This window comes from Leopardus geoffroyi, chromosome A1 (genome assembly GCF_018350155.1).
Source record: "Leopardus geoffroyi isolate Oge1 chromosome A1, O.geoffroyi_Oge1_pat1.0, whole genome shotgun sequence".
In the NCBI taxonomy this organism is placed as follows: Eukaryota; Metazoa; Chordata; class Mammalia; order Carnivora; family Felidae; genus Leopardus; species Leopardus geoffroyi.
In genome coordinates this window covers 209,566,500-209,583,558 of record NC_059326.1, presented here as the reverse complement: position 1 = coordinate 209,583,558, position 17,059 = coordinate 209,566,500, and the positions used below count along the sequence as shown (strand labels likewise).

The 17,059-nt window shown below is 39.8% G+C and overlaps 1 protein-coding gene across 11 annotated transcripts in view; it reads right to left on the bottom strand.

Annotated features, from left to right (window-relative positions):
* Window positions 1–17,059, bottom strand: part of CPLANE1 (ciliogenesis and planar polarity effector complex subunit 1) — a 149,477-nt gene that overhangs the window by 57,894 nt on the left and 74,524 nt on the right. For all 11 annotated transcript variants that reach the window (XM_045439900.1, XM_045439895.1, XM_045439934.1 and 8 more), the window contains 5 exons: window positions 6,573–6,765; window positions 4,664–4,957; window positions 3,705–4,475; window positions 2,113–2,279; window positions 423–555 (listed from right to left, as the gene is read on the bottom strand). In XM_045439900.1, coding sequence (XP_045295856.1) covers window positions 423–555; window positions 2,113–2,279; window positions 3,705–4,475; window positions 4,664–4,957; window positions 6,573–6,765 — 1,558 coding nt within the window. The remainder of the gene's footprint in view (window positions 1–422; window positions 556–2,112; window positions 2,280–3,704; window positions 4,476–4,663; window positions 4,958–6,572; window positions 6,766–17,059) is intronic.

Sequence of the window (17,059 nt, the reverse complement as noted above, 5' to 3'; positions counted from 1 at the left end):
TTTGAAAAGATCTGACTTAAATATATAGGTTACATAACAAACTATGTGTGGGAAATGCTGGAGGCATCTAAAAGAGATTAAACTGTATTAGGAGCAACCCAGAGAACATATATGGTATGCATTAAGAGATCAGAGAAAAAAGCAAGGAGTGATTAAGTATAAGAAAGTCACACCGGCAGATGCTCTACACTATAGTTTTTGATTTACCACCAACTTGCTTTTCACATTTGCAACTGTATGTCCACTGTTGCATGAAGGGATGCAGCAAGGTTTATGTATCTGCTTCACATCTTAAATGATGTAAAGATTCTCCTAGTCACAATCAGAAGCTTCGGCAATCAGAAGACTAGATAAACCACAGAGACATTCCAAACTCTGTGTACACGCAAAGCAGGGAAGAATGTACAGCAGTTTTTCTGTACCTTGGATTTCGTAACTATTTCTGAATCATTATCATTAACAATGGAACTCTCTGGTTGGAAAGCCACACGTGGTTTTCTCCTTAGCTTCTCTGCTATTTTTTCTTGCAGCTCTTTCTCAGCTCGTCGTCTTTGTCTGTTAAATAGCATAAAATATGTTTTTACTATTTTAGCAACATCAGTTTTTTACTTACATCATGTTATACAGGGAGACAGTTATCAAAATTATGTCAATAAATTATTTTCTTTTTTTTTTTTTTTTCAACGTTTATTTATTTTTGGGACAGAGAGAGACAGAGCATGAATGGGGGAGGGGCAGAGAGAGAGGGAGACACAGAATCGGAAACAGGCTCCAGGCTCTGAGCCATCAGCCCAGAGCCCGACGCGGGGCTCGAACCCATGGACCGCGAGATCGTGACCTGGCTGAAGTCGGACGCTTAACCGACTGCGCCACCCAGGCGCCCCAATAAATTATTTTCAATGGTATATAATTAAATTAGCAGGATACTCTGCTAGAACACAAGCAAATATAAGCAAATGTCAGCGACACACGAAAGCTGTTTCTAGTTCCTCAACTACTGAACTTTTTCTGGAATCTCAGGTCAGAGTCATACCTTTTAGGTAATTTTCAAACTCTCTTTTCTGCAGACTCTAAGCTGACCTCAGAAGCCCTATGGGATACCTCCACTGACCCTTTTGAAGAAGTTAAGCACACTTAAGTGACCTTGAAATCCCAGCAAGGAGGAAAGAAGGCCCAAAAAGTCAAGAAGACTTACTTTGAAGAGGGAATACCTGAAAAAGATGGAAGGAAGGAACAATTTCTGGAAAAAGGGCACTGGTATCAGATTTTAGGGTCTGATAAATGTGAAATTTTAAAAATATTTTCTGGGCTCAGTAATAATCTACCAGTCAATACATTTTTGAATACCCATTATGAATAAAACATTATAAATGTTCTTTATTAGAAGTCACAGCCTTGCTTTTTTACATGCATGTTTCTTAGTGTCCTGAAACAAGTCACATCACTTACCCCCCTGCTCCTTATGTAAGAATCTGGAGGATATGGTAAGATGAATAACAATATTACTTCAGTGTATTAGATAGTACATGGAATATTGCATGAGATGCCAAATGTTTATCCTACAAAATAAAACTGCTCATAATGTTACAGAAAAATGTAAAAGAATCTTCTGGCCTAAGAAATCCAGTAAGGGGGCGCCTGGGTGGCTCAGTCAGTTAAGCCTCCGACTTCAGCTCAGGTCATGATCTCGTGGTTTGTGAGTCCGAGCCCCATGTCGGGCTCTGTGCTGACAGCTCAGAGCCTGGAGCCTGCTTCAGATTCTGTGTCTCCCTCTCCCTCTGCCCCTCCCCTGCTCACACTCTGACTCTATCTTTCAATAATAAATAAACGTTAAAAACATTAAAAAAAAAAAAAAAAAAAAAAAGAAATCCAGTAAGGAATTCCTTAATAAAATGGAAAAAATAACAGTATTTATCTGTCACAATATAGGAATTTTCCTCATCACAAGACGTGTTCAAATGCATGACACTTGATATGAAAATAGAATATTCAATTGTGTACAGGCTGGGAGGTTGAACCAGATAACTTTCACTTTTCTAACTATATTTTTTCAACTAATAATAAATTTGCAGATAAGTGATAGTCTCAAATAAAATTCCACTTAAAACTTGCCTTTTTTTACTGTCCTTTCCTTGTCTCACTTCAGATGGTTCTATTTTGACCTTTAGAAGCCGAAGGTGTCCAAAATCGCCTTGTTCAAATAAATTAGGTGCTAGTTTCTCTTGGCTTTGTTTGAATGCAATGAGGTTCTCAAGGGGAATAAGTTGTGGGTTTTTGTACTATAAGAAATAAAGCATAATAATTTAAAGTTATAAACCTCAATTATGTAATACATTAAAAATTTTTGAGAAAAACCTTTGTTTAAATTAAAATGTGAGAGACAGAACATGTCAAAGATAACAAATTGATTTGGATTTGTAAAATGAGTAACTAGAGCTTAAAGAATAAATAAGTTTAGAGTGCCAGAAATTCCAGCTGGGTCCTCCTACTTCAGAAGCTAAGCTGGAAGTCCTCACCTTCTTAATTTCTATTCTATGTTAAAAATCTTATAAATAAAATACATAATGTCTATCATTTGACTTAAAATTCTTCGGAACAGGGAGGATACAGACAAGTAGAGGTTATGGATGGGATAGATTAACAGTGTGTTGACAAATATTGATGTCAGATGATAGAACTTGGTTCATTATACTGTTCTAATAAAAAAAAATTTATTTAAATCCCCCTCAAAATGTTTACTTTTCTGTACCTTTAATCCTTTTTGTTCATAATATGTTCAGAAAAAAAGGCGGCATGATAAGTACTTCTAAAGAGTGACCATTTCTTTTCCCAGTACTATCTTCAAATCTTAAAATTAAAAGTGTACCAGAGAATTTCAATTACCTTCCTAAGACAGTACTACTGACTTAAAAAATTAGAGCGTAAACAATTTGAATTTCATAAACTAAAGCTTACAACTTTAAAGGGGATTTTGTGGGTTTATAAACATTCAACCTCTTAACTACTTTAAAAATACACCATTATGTACAACTACTTACAGACCTGGGTCTATTTAACAATTTTAAACTGTAACCGATTTGAAGGCAATCATATCACAATTACTAGGAATGTTAAATAATATGTGTGCACACTTGTACGTGTGCTCTCCCTTTCTCTACACACACACACACCTTTACCCATATGAACAAGAATACCTATCATTTTATTTTACTTATTTCTTGTCTGAGCAGAAGAAATACCTATGAAAAAGTCTGACAAATTCTAGTATTGGTATACAAGACAGATCCAAAAGCTTTAAAATACCTAATTACCATTTTAAACTGGATTTTTATGTTATTTCCAATAACAGAAGCATTAGTTTTATTTAAAAAATTTTAGAAGCATTATTTTTAAAAAAGAAATGTGGAAAGCCATAAGAGACTCTTCAATACAGAGAACAAACTGAGGTGTTGGGTGGGGGGATGGGCTAAATGGACAAGGGGCATTAAGGACACTTGTTGGGATGAGCACTGGGTGTCACATGTAAGTGATGAATCACTAAATTCTACTCCTGAAATCATTACTACACTATATGTTAACTTGGATTTAAATAAAATTTAAAAATTACAAAAAAAAAAAAAAGGAATGTAGTGCAATTGCACGTATAGGATTTATGGTATGAAAAATGCAGGACTGCTTTTGCATCACTCTGCCACAATCATTACCGTATTTTCCGGGGATAGGCATGAATGAAGTAATGAAAGCCTTGGGTATTTTCTTTCTTCTGCTACAGTTCTCATAGGTATTGAGGGAATTGTTACTGATGCTGTTGAGGCAGAGGAAAATACATAAGGAGGCTTAAGTTGCAGGTGCAATAATGGAAGTCCGAAGGAATTCTGAGGCCATATTTCAAGGGACCCTGGCTTAACATCAAGTAGTTTTTCTGGTTTTATAAACACTGAAGAGTCCTGTTGAGATGTCAAATTTTCATGTCCAACACACTGATCCACGTTCACACGCTTAGGGATATCTGTAATTACAGATTCTGCCCATTTCTTCTGCTCCATTGCTTTTTTTGTGGCTTCAGTATTATACTGGCTCAAATTCAGATGGGGCACTGAAGTCATGTGCATTGCTTTCTGTAGCAATGGAGGCTGGAAGGAATCAGATAATCCCCAAGCCTCTCTGGGCTGTGGTGGGGGCCTGAAGGGAACTTGTGGGGCTCTTCCTGTATGGAAGGAAAGGGGCTTAAATTCATGCTTAGGCTGAAACTGAAGCAAAGGAAAACCATCACCAGGCCTGAAGGTTTTTGCAGCTGGGATTAGTCTAGGTGTCTTCAGAATGGCAGAAGATGGGGACAAAAGGTAGAGGGCAGTAGTTCCAGCAGGAGCTGAAGACAGTGCAGGAGTTGGTAAGCTTTGAGATGCTGGAGTTAATCCTGTATTCTGAGGTGGGCCTTCTGACTCACATAAAGGAATACTCCCATGTGGTATATTCTAGAAGAGAAAAAAAGCTATTATGTAAGTTTAGAATATATTACAAACGTCTTATTTTGTTAATGATGTTCAAAGTGTTTTGAAGGGGGTGGAATATAATAAGTGCTAAAAAGTTATTTGCTCAAATCACAAAAAGCCAACAACTGAGCTACTAGAACCATTTTTAATGATATTTTTAAATGTATTACCTGCACATTTCCATTACTATTTTGATCATCCTGCACAATTCCTTTATGGCAGTGTGGACTCTTCTCACCAGGCTCTCTGGTATACTCTCCCATGGACTGTGGCTTAATAAAAGATTTCTCCTTAAAATTTCTACTGGTGTCATCAACATCACTACTCCCTCTTGTGGGGTTTGATACTTGGCTTCCCACCAAACGAACAGGCTGAGACTGCTGTAGAAGTTGATGTGTATCTGGGAGGTTGGCAAAGGATGATCCTACTATTTGCATTAGGCTCATGAAGTTGATCTGTTGCAGCTAGAATAAAATAAAATTTAAACATTTTAGAATATAATGAAAAGAATCTAAAGAATCAACAACAATCATCTGAGTATTTCACAACAGTCATACTTTTAGTGTTTGTTTGCTTGTTTGTTTGTTTGTTTGTTGAGAGATAGAATCAGAGCATGAGCAGGAGAGGGGCAGAAAAAGATGGAGACACAGAATCTAAAGCAGGCTCCAGGCTCTGAGCTGTCAGCACAGAGTATGACATGGGGCTCAAACTCACAGAGCTGTGAGATCATGAGCTGAGCCAAAGTCAGCTAAGCCGGCTGAGCCACACCCAAGCGCTCCCACAACAGTCATACTTTTGTCTTACTACCTGTCAGACCCATGAATGCTGAGCAGGAAGCAAAGCTGGGAGAGATTCTTTTTAAAGGAAGAAAAGAATAGCTCCCCGCTTTCAAGAAGCTGTCAACTGGAAATATAAAATCATAATGAGACTTGGGACTATCAATAAAGCAGTTTACATAAACATCCCGGGGACCATAAAGTAGTGATCTGATGGGATGAAATGAGGATAATTAAAGAAGTCCTAAAATGAGTGTGTTGTGACCAGGTTTTCAGTAGGAAAAAAAAGCAAAGATTAGCAAACAGGTGAAGAATGAAGAATTCCATAGAAAGGCTGACTAGGTGAAAGGCAAAGGCATGCACCAGTGGATGATAAACTCTGCTGCACATTAGAATCACCTGAGAAGCATTTAAAAATCCCCACGGCCACGCCACACCACACAGCAATAAAATCAGATTATCTGGGGATTAGTATTTTTTAAGATGACAAGGTGATTTCAGGATGCAGAAAAGCCTAGGAACCACTAGCACAAACACTGGCTTAAATGGCAAGGGAAAGGGGCGCCTGGGTGGCGCAGTCGGTTAAGCGTCCGACTTCAGCCAGGTCACGATCTCGCGGTCCGTGAGTTCGAGCCCCGCGTCGGGCTCTGGGCTGATGGCTCAGAGCCTGGAGCCTGTTTCCGATTCTGTGTCTCCCTCTCTCTCTGCCCCTCCCCCGTTCATGCTCTGTCTCTCTCTGTCCCAAAAATAAATAAATGTTGAAAAAAAAAAAAAATGGCAAGGGAAATTAATAGCAGCTATAATGAGGACAGGTGAGTGTGTTAGTTGTCAAACTTTAGCATGATTCAGAATCACCTAGGGGACTTAAAGCACTCTTTGCTGAGCCCCATCCCAGAGCTTCTGATTTCAACAGGTCTGGAATGGGGGCCAGAGAATTTGTATTTCTAACATCTAAGTGATGCTGATGCTCCTGATCCAGGGACCACACTCTGGGAACCACTGGACCCATGAGAGTATGATGGGAAAAGAGGGAAGGTAAAAACTGGCTGTGGGTCCTTCAAGCCCAATAGAAGAATTTGTACTTAATGAAACACACCAATAGGGAAACACCACAGGTTAAAAAAATACAGGTTCCCTCCAATTATTAAAAAATAATACAGGAGCACTGAGTGCCCAAGCAGAGAAACCCTGCAACTTAATTTCAACTTGTCCGTTTCTAGTTTCTAAAAGTTTGTTCATATTTCAAACCCTTACATATGTATCACACATGTCGATTTACTTATTTATATGGATATGTACTTACCTGAACTAATTTAAACATTTCATCTTGGAGCATCTGCCTCACAGAATCTGAAGAATCTGGTAATTGAGCCCTGGGTTCATTTCTCTGGGTCTGCTGTGGTGTTGGCATAGGTGTTTGTGAAGACACACTGACTCCATTTGATATGAAAGGTGGAACTGAGGAAGACGGATCTTTAAATGCAGAGATCTGGCCACTATGTGGAAGCGTGTAAATAAAAAACACAATCAAGAAAAAAACAAATTAGTTGTCTACAATCTGAATATTTTGATCACCCTTTCTTTCTACTTTAAGGCTTTCTGGAAGTTTTCAGGAAATTTAAACCCTAACGCCTATCACTGTGTACTTTTCAGCCACCAGACACATTTGTCATCAGCACAGTGACTCGTATGAATGCCATTTTATTAAGGGAGATATAATGTCTAGTCAGCCACGGTCCCTTCCCTATGGTGTTACAATCCAGGAAAGTTCACACATTTATTAGTTTCCTGGTCCCTGCATGCATCTGAGTTTGAGACCTGTGCAATTATTCTGATTAGCTATACCAGAAATATTTTTTTGTCACTAAATTTAATGATCCAGAATGGAATTAAAACTAGAGAAAATATGGGTTACAAAAATTGCTTAATTCTAAGATGAGTAGAGCAAACTCCTTTTATCATCATTAAATGTGAAACGACAGTATTATAAACATTTCATTTCCAAACAAATCCCAAAGTTTATAATTAAATGCTAGCAAAAAAATGCTTACTTAGGAATAAAAGTTAAAGATCAAAATAAATTTTTGGGTTTTTTTAATAAAATATGTGGGGATGATTCCTTAAATACAGCAGGTACTCAAATGTTTTCTAAGGAAATTGATTTCATAAACTAAGGGAGCAGGCCTATTATATCCAAATAAATTGACCATGTCTCTAAAAAGAAAAGAACATATTAAGTTGCATTTAGATTATTTGGGTGCACATTCATTCCCTTTCAGCAATAATATTTGTCTTTTATCAAATGTAATACTAATAAGCTCAATAACAAAACATTACTTGGAAAATTCATGAAAAACAGGCATTACGACTGACTTGCTTTTTTTAAGACAACTTTACTGGCCTTTGTTTCCAGAACGTAGCAAAGAGATAAATTCTATTAACAGCGAAGTTTTCTAAAGTAAGGCTATGCTATGTTACCCCATTCAGCAAGATTTCTAAGCACTAAAAACATACTGCAGTCTCTGTAAAAGAAGTTTAAAAGACAGAACTGGATGAATCTGTTCTATGAGAGAATTAAAAGCATTTCATACACTATTAGAAATCTGTTAGAGGATGAACACAGGCAACTTTAAGTAATGTATCCACTTCAGTTAACCTTTCAACAAGGGGGTAGGAGCAACAACCCCTGTGCAGTTGAAAATCCACATATAACTTGACTCCTTAGAAACATAACTACTAATAGCCTACTACTGTCGACCAGAAACCCTGCCAATTACATAAATGGTCAATTAACACATACTTTGTATGTTATATGTATTGCATACTATATTCTTACAATAAAGTAAGCTACAGAAAAGACAATGTTAAGAAAATCATAATTCTTGGTGCAATTGTGAATTGGATCAGTTTCTTTATTTGTCTTTCTGTTGCTTCATTATTAGTGTTTAAGAATGCAACTGGGGTATCTCACCGCTGCGTCAGTGCAGTTAGGCATCAGCAAATTAATGAGAGGAGAGAGGAGGCCCCTGCTCTTGGTCACCCGCAGGAACTTACTCCAGCTCCAGACACACCGTAAACACTTTAATCTAACGGAAGATAAGCTGTGAAATCGGATTTCTGAACCACAAGACACTTGTCTAAAAACTGCATTCCATGCCAGGCCTGAAATGTTCCAAAGCTCAGTTCGCTATCAGCATCCCAGGTGGTGCAATTAATAAAGAGCTAGCGTGGGGCCACTGGCACAAACAAGGCAGCTCCTTAGAACCTGAACTTCCTATTTGTTCCATTCCTTGGGTAGATAATGCCTGTTAATTACTCTGGAGGTTGTGTTAGAACATTCTATCTGGTCTCGCTGGATCAAGCTCTCCTCTCCAGATCGCCCTATATGGGGAACTGAAAATAATCCTCGTTTCAATGAAATTATTTTGGCGAGGAGAGAGGGAAGATGGCGGCGTAGGAGGACGCTGGGCTCACCGCGCGTCCTGCTGATCACTTAGATTCCACCTACACCTGCCTAAATAACCCAGAAAACCGCCAGAGGATTAGCAGAACGGAGTCTCCGGAGCCAAGCGCAGACGAGAGGCCCACGGAAGAGGGTAGGAAGGACGGCGAGGCGGTGCGCGCTCCATGGACTGGCGGGAGGGAGCCGGGGCGGAGGGGCGGCTCGCCGGCCAAGCAGAGCCCCCGAGTCTGGCTGGCAATAGCGGAGGGGCCGACGGACTGTGTTCGGACAGCAAGCGCGACTTAGCGTCTGGGAGGTCATAAGTTAACAGCTCTGCTCGGAAAGCGGGAAGGCTGGAGGACAAAGGGAGGGAGAGCTGCTGAGCCCCCGGACGACAGAGCTCAGTTTGGTGGGGAACAAGGCGCTCGCCAGCGCCATCTCCCCCGCCCATCCCCCAGCCAAAATCCCAAGGGGAACCAGTTCCTGCCAGGGAACTTGCTCGCTCCGCGCACACACCCAACTTTGTGCTTCTGCGGAGCCAAACCTCCGGCAGCGGATCTGACTCCCTCCCGCTGCCACAGGGCCCCTCCTGAAGTGGATCACCTAAGGAGAAGCGAGCTAAGCCTGCCCCTCCTGCCCCCGTGCACCTTGCCTACCCACCCCAGCTAATACGCCAGATCCCCAGCATCACACGCCTGGCAGTGTGCAAGTAGCCCAGACGGGCCACGCCACCCCACAGTGAATCCCGCCCCTAGGAGAGGGGAAGAGAAGGCACACACCAGTCTGACTGTGGCCCCAGCGATGGGCTGGGGGCAGACATCAGGTCGGACTGCGGCCCCGCCCACCAACTCCAGTTATACACCACAGCACAGGGGAAGTGCCCTGCAGGTCCTCACCACTCCAGGGACTATCCAAAATGACCAAGCGGAAGAATTCCCCTCAGAAGAATCTCCAGGAAATAACAACAGCTAATGAGCTGATCAAAAAGGATTTAAATAATATAACAGAAAGTGAATTTAGAATAATAGTCATGAAATTAATCGCTGGGCTTGAAAACAGTATAGAGGACAGCAGAGAATCTCTTGCTACAGAGATCAAGGGACTAAGGAACAGTCACGAGGAGCTGAAAAGAGCTTTAAACGAAATGCAAAACAAAATGGAAACGACGACAGCTCGGATTGAAGAGGCAGAGGAGAGATTAGGTGAACTAGAAGATAAAGTTATGGAAAAAGAGGAAGCTGAGAGAAAGAGAGATAAAAAAAAATCCAGGAGTATGAGGGGAAAATTAGAGAACTAAGTGATACACTAAAAAGAAATAATATACGCATAATTGGTATCCCAGAGGAGGAAGAGAGAGGGAAAGGTGCTGAAGGGGTACTTGAAGAAATTATAGCTGAGAACTTCCCTGAACTGGGGAAGGAAAAAGGCATTGAAATCTAAGAGGCACAGAGAACTCCCTTCAGACGTAACTTGAATCGATCTTCTGCACGACATATCATAGTGAAACTGGCAAAATGCAAGGATAAAGAGAAAATTCTGAAAGCAGCAAGGGATAAACATGCCCTCACATATAAAGGGAGACCTATAAGACTCGTGACGGATCTCTCTTTTGAAACTTGGCAGGCCAGAAAGAATTGGCACGAGATCTTCACTGTGCTAAACAGAAAAATATGCAGCCGAGAATCCTTTATCCAGCAAGTCTGTCATTTAGAATAAAAGGAGAGATAAAGGTCTTCCCAAACAAACAAAAACTGAAGGAATTTGTCACCGCTAAACCAGCCCTACAAGAGATCCTAAGGGGGACCCTGTGAGACAAAGTACCAGAGACATCACTACAAGCATAAACCATACAGACATCACAATGACTCTAAACCTGTATCTTTCTATAATAACACTGAATGTAAATGGATTAAATGCACCAACCAAAAGACATAGGGTATCAGAATGGATAAAAAAACAAGACCCAACTATTTGCTGTCTACAAGAGACTCATTTTAGACCTGAGGACACCTTTAGATTGAGAGTGAGGGGATGGAGAACTATTTACCATGCTACTGGAAGCCAAAAGAAAGCTGGAGTAGCCATACTTATATCAGACAAACTTTAAATTAAAGGCTGTAACAAGAGATGAAGAAGGGCATTATATAATAATTACAGGGTCTATCCATCAGGAAGAGCTAACAATTATAAATGTCTATGCGCCGAATACCGGAGTCCCCAAATATATAAAACAATTACTCACAAACATAAGCAACCTTATTGATAACAATGTGGGAATTGCAGGGGACTTTAACACTCCACTTACAGAAATGGATAGATCATCTAGACACACGGTCAATCAAGAAACAAGGGCCCTGAATGATACATTGGGTCAGATGGACTTGACAGATATATTTAGAACTCTGCATCCCAAAGCAACAGAATATACTTTCTTCTCGAGTGCACATGGAACATTCTCCAAGAAACATCGCATACTTGGTCACGAACAGCCCTTCATACGTATACAAGAATTGAAATCATACCATGCATACTTTCAGACCACAATGCTATGAAGCTTGAAATCAACCACAGGAAAAAGTCTGGAAAACCTCCAAAAGCATGGAGGTTAAAGAACACCCTACTAAAGAATGAGTGGGTCAACCAGGCAATTAGAGAAGAAATTAAAAAATACATGGAAACAAACGAAAATGAAAATACAACAATCCAAACGCTTTGGGACAGAGCGAAGGCAGTCCTGAGAGGAAAATACATTGCAATCCAGGCCTATCTCAAGAAACAAGAAAAATCCCAAATACAAAATCTAACAGCACACCTAAAGGAAATAGAAGCAGAACAGCAAAGGCAGACTAAACCCAGCAGAAGAAGAGAAATAATAAAGATCAGAGCAGAAATAAACAATATAGAATCGAAAAAAACTGTAGAGCAGATCAACGAAACCAAGAGTTGGTTTTTTGAAAAAATAAACAAAATTGACAAACCTCTAGCCAGGCTTCTCAAAAAGAAAAGGGAGATGACCCAAATAGATAAAATCATGAATGAAAATGGAATGATTACAACCAATCCCTCAGAGATACAAACAATTATCAGGGAATACTATGAAAAATTATATGCCAACAAATTGGACAACCTGGAAGAAATGGACAAATTCCTAAACACCCACACTCTTCCAAAACTCAATCAGGAGGAAATAGAAAGCTTGAACAGACCCGTAACCAGCGAAGAAATGAATCGGTTATCAAAAATCTCCCAACAAATAAGAGTCCAGGACCAGATGGCTTCCAGGGGAGTTCTACCAGATGTTTAAAGCAGAGATAATACCTACCCTTCTCAAGCTATTCAAAGAAATAGAAAGGGAAGGAAAACTTCCAGACTCATTCTATGAAGCCAGTATTACTTTGATTCCTAAACCAGACAGAGACCCAGTAAAAAAAGAGAACTACAGGCCAATATCCCTGATGAATATGGATGCAAAAATTCTCAATAAGATACTAGCAAATCGAATTCAACAGCATATAAAAAGAATTATTCACCATGACCAAGTGGGATTCATTCCTGGGGTGCAGGGCTGGTTCAACATTTGCAAATCAATCAACGTGATACATCACATTAACAAAAAAAAAGAGAAGAACCATATGATCCTGTCAATCGATGCAGAAAAGGCCTTCGACAAAATCCAGCACCCTTTCTTAATAAAAACCCTTGAGAAAGTCGGGATAGAAGGAACATACTTAAAGATCATAAAAGCCATTTATGAAAAGCCCACAGCTAACATCATCCTCAATGGGGAAAAACTGAGAGCTTTTTCCCTGAGATCAGGAACACGACAGGGATGCCCACTCTCACCGCTGTTGTTTAACATAGTGTTGGAAGTTCTAGCATCAGCAATCAGACAACAAAAGGAAATCAAAGGCATCAAAATTGGCAAAGATGAAGTCAAGCTTTCACTTTTTGCAGATGACATGATACTATACATGGAAAATCCGATAGACTCCACCAAAAGTCTGCTAGAACTGATACATGAATTCAGCAAAGTTGCAGGATACAAAATCAATGTACAGAAATCAGTTGCATTCTTATACACTAACAATGAAGCAACAGAAAGACAAATAAAGAAACTGATCCCGTTCACAATTGCACCAAGAAGCATAAAATACCTAGGAATAAATCTAACCAAAGATGTAAAAGATCTGTATGCTGAAAACTATAGAAAGCTTATGAAGGTAATTGAAGAAGATTTAAAGAAATGGAAAGACATTCCCTGCTCATGGATTGGAAGAATAAATATTGTCAAAATGTCAATACTACCCAAAGCTATCTACACATTCAACGCAATCCCAATCAAAATTGCACGAGCATTCTTCTCGAAACTAGAACAAGCAATCCTAAAATTCATATGGAACCACAAAAGGCCCCGAATAGCCAAAGTAATTTTGAAGAAGACCAAAGCATGAGGCATCACAATCCCAGACTTTAGCCTCTACTACAAAGCTGTCATCATCAAGACAGCATGGTATTGGCACACAAACAGACACATAGACCAACGGAATAGAATAGAAACCCCAGAACTAGACCCACAAACATATGGCCAACTCATCTTTGACAAAGCAGGAAACAACATCCAATGGAAAAAAGACAGTCTCTTTAACAAATGGTGCTGGGAGAACTGGACAGCAACATGCAGAAGGTTGAAACTAGACCACTTTCTCACACCATTCACAAAAATAAACTCAAAATGGATAAAGGACCTGAATGTGAGACAGGAAACCATCAAAACCTTAGAGGAGAAAGCAGGAAAAGACCTCTCTGACCTCAGCAGTAGCAATCTCTTACTCGACACATCCCCAAAGGCAAGGGAATTAAAAGCAAAAATGAATTACTGGGACCTTATGAAGATAAAAAGCTTCTGCACAGCAAAGGAAACAACCAACAAAACTAAAAGGCAACCAACGGAATGGGAAAAGATATTTGCAAATGACATATCGGACAAAGGGCTAGTATCCAAAATCTATAAAGAGCTCACCAAACTCCACACCCGAAAAACAAATAACCCAGTGAAGAAATGGGCAGAAAACATGAATAGACAATTCTCTAAAGAAGACATCCGGATGGCCAACAGGCACATGAAAAGATGTTCAACGTCGCTCCTTATCAGGGAAATACAAATCAAAACCACACTCAGGTATCACCTCACGCCAGTCAGAGTGGCCAAAATGAACAAATCAGGAGACTATAGATGCTGGAGAGGATGTGGAGAAACGGGAACCCTCTTGCACTGTTGGTGGGAATGTAAATTGGTGCAGCCGCTCTGGAAAGCAGTGTGGAGGTTCCTCAGAAAATTAAAAATAGACCTACCCTATGACCCAGCAATAGCACTGCTAGGAATTTACCCAAGGGACACAGGAGTACTAATGCATAGGGGCACTTGTACCCCAATGTTCATAGCAGCACTCTCAACAATAGCCAAATTATGGAAAGAGCCTAAATGTCCATCAACTGATGAATGGATAAAGAAATTGTGGTTTATATACACAATGGAATACTACGTGGCAATGAGAAAAAATGAAATATGGCCTTTTGTAGCAACGTGGATGGAACTGGAGAGTGTGATGCTAAGTGAAATAAGCCATACAGAGAAAGACAGATACCATATGGTTTCACTCTTATGTGGATCCTGAGAAACTTAACAGAAACCCATGGGGGAGGGGAAAAAAAAAAAAAAAAAAAAAGGAGGTTAGAGTGGGAGAGAGCCAAAGCATAAGAGACTGTTAAAAACTGAGAACAAACTGAGGGTTGATGGGGGGTGGGAGGGAGGAGAGGGTGGGCGATGGGTATTGAGGAGGGCATCTTTTGGGATGAGCACTGGGTGTTGTATGGAAACCAATTTGACAATAAATTTCATATATTAAAAAAAAAAAAGAATGCAACTGATTTCTGTACATTAACTTTGTATCCTGCGACTTTGCTCAATTCATGTATCAGTTCTAGCAGACTTTTGGTGGAGTCTATCGGATTTTCCATGTATGGTATCATCTCATCTGCAAAAAGTGAAAGCTTAACTTCATCTTTGCCAATTTTGATGCCTTTGATTTCCTTTTGTTGTCTGATTGCTGATGCTAGAACCTCCAACACTATGTTAAACAACAGCGGTGAGAGTGGACATCCCTGTCATGTTCCTGATCTCAGGAAGAAAGCTCTCAGTTTTTCCCCATTGAGGATGGTATTAGCTGTGGGCTTTTCATAAATGGCTTTTATGATGTTTAAGTATGTTCTTCTATCCCGACTTTCTCGAGGGTTTTTATTAAGAAAGGATGCTGAATTTTGTCAAATGCTTTTTCTGCATCAATTGACAGGATCATATGGTTCTTATCTTTTCTTTTTATTAATGTGATGTATCACATTGACTGATTTGTGAATGTTGAACCAGCCCTGCAGCCCAGGAATGAATCCCACTTGACCATGGTGAATAATTCTTTTTATATGCTGTCGAATTAGATTTGCTAGTATTGTATTAAGAATTTTTGCATCCATCTTCATCAGGGATATTGGCCTGTAGTTCTCTTTTTTTGCTGGGTCTCTGTCTGATTTAGGAATCAAAGTAATGTTGACTTCATAGAATGAGTCTGGAAGTTTCCCTTCCCTTTCTATTTTTTGGAACAGCTTGAGAAGGATATGTATTATCTCTGCTTTCAATGTCTGGTAGAATTCTCCAGGGAAGCCATCTGGTCCTGGACTCTTATCTGTTGGGAGATTTTTGATAACTGATTCAATTTCTTCACTGATTATGGGTCTGCCCAAGATGTAAAAGATCTGTATGCTGAAAACTATACAAAGCTTATGAAGGAAATTGAAGAAGATACAAATAAATGGAAAAACATTCTGTGTTCATGGATTGGAAGAATATTGTTAAAATGTCAATACTACCCAAAGCTATCTACACACTCAATGCAATCTCAATCAAAATTGCACCAGCATTCTTCTCAAAGCTAGAACAAGCAATCCTAAAATTTGTATGGAACCACAAAAGACCCCAAATAGCCAAAGCAGGAGGCATCACAATCCCAGACTTTAGCCTCTACTACAAAGCTGTAATCATCAAGACAGGATGGTATTGGCATAAAAACAGACACATAGACCAAGGGAATAGAATAGAGACTCCAGAATTGGACCCACAAGTATGGCCAACTAATCTTTGACAAAGCAGGAAAGAATATCCAATGGAAAAAAGACTGTCTCTTTGACAAATGGTGCTGGGAGAACTGGACAGCAACATGCAGAAGAATGAAACTGGGCCACTTTCTTACACCATTCATAAAAATAAACTCAAAATGGATGAAAGACCTAAATGTAAGACAGGAAGCCATCAAAATCCTTGAGGAGAAAGCAGGCAAAAACCTCTTTGACCTTGGCCGCAGCAACTTCTTACCCAACACATCTCCAGAGGCAAGGGAATTAAAAGCAAAAATGAATTATTGGGACCTCATAAAGATAAAAAGCTTCTGCACTTCAAAGGAAACAATCAACAAAACTAAAAGGCAACCGATGGAATGGGAAAAGATATTTGCAAATGACATATCGGATAAAGCGCTAGTATCCAAAATCTATAAAGAACTCACCAAACTCCATACCCGAAAAACAAACAATCCAGTGAAGAAATGGGTAGAAAACATGAATAGACACTTCTCTAAAGAAGACATCCAGATGGCCAACAGGCACATGAGAAGATGCTCAATGTCACTCCTCATCAGGGAAATGCAAATCAAAACCACACTGAGATACCACCTCACACCAGTCAGGTGGCTAAAATGAACAAACCAGGAAACTATAGATGCTGGAGAGGATGTGGAGAAACGGGAACTCTCTTGCACTGCTGGTGGGAATGCAAACTGGTGCAGCCGCTCTAGAAAACAGTATGGAGTTTCCTCAAAAAATTAAAAATAGATCTACCCTACGACCCAGCAATTGCACTGCTAGGAATTTACCCAAGGGACACAGGAGTGTTGATGCATAGGGGCACTCGTACCCCAATGTTTATAACAGCACTTTCAACAATAGCCAAATTATAGAAAGAGCCTAAATGTCCATCAACTGATGAATGGATAAAGAAATTGTGGTTTGTATACACAATGGAATACTACTTGGCAATGAGAACGAATGAAATACGGCCTTTTGTAGCAATGTGGATGGAACTGGAGAGTGTTATGCTAAGTGAAATAAGTCATACAGAGAAAGACAGATACTGCATGTTTTCACTCTTATGTGGATCCTGAGAAACTTAATAGAAGACCATGGGGGAGGGGAAGGAAAAAAATAAGTTAGAGAGGGAGAGTGGGAGAGAGCCAAACCATAAG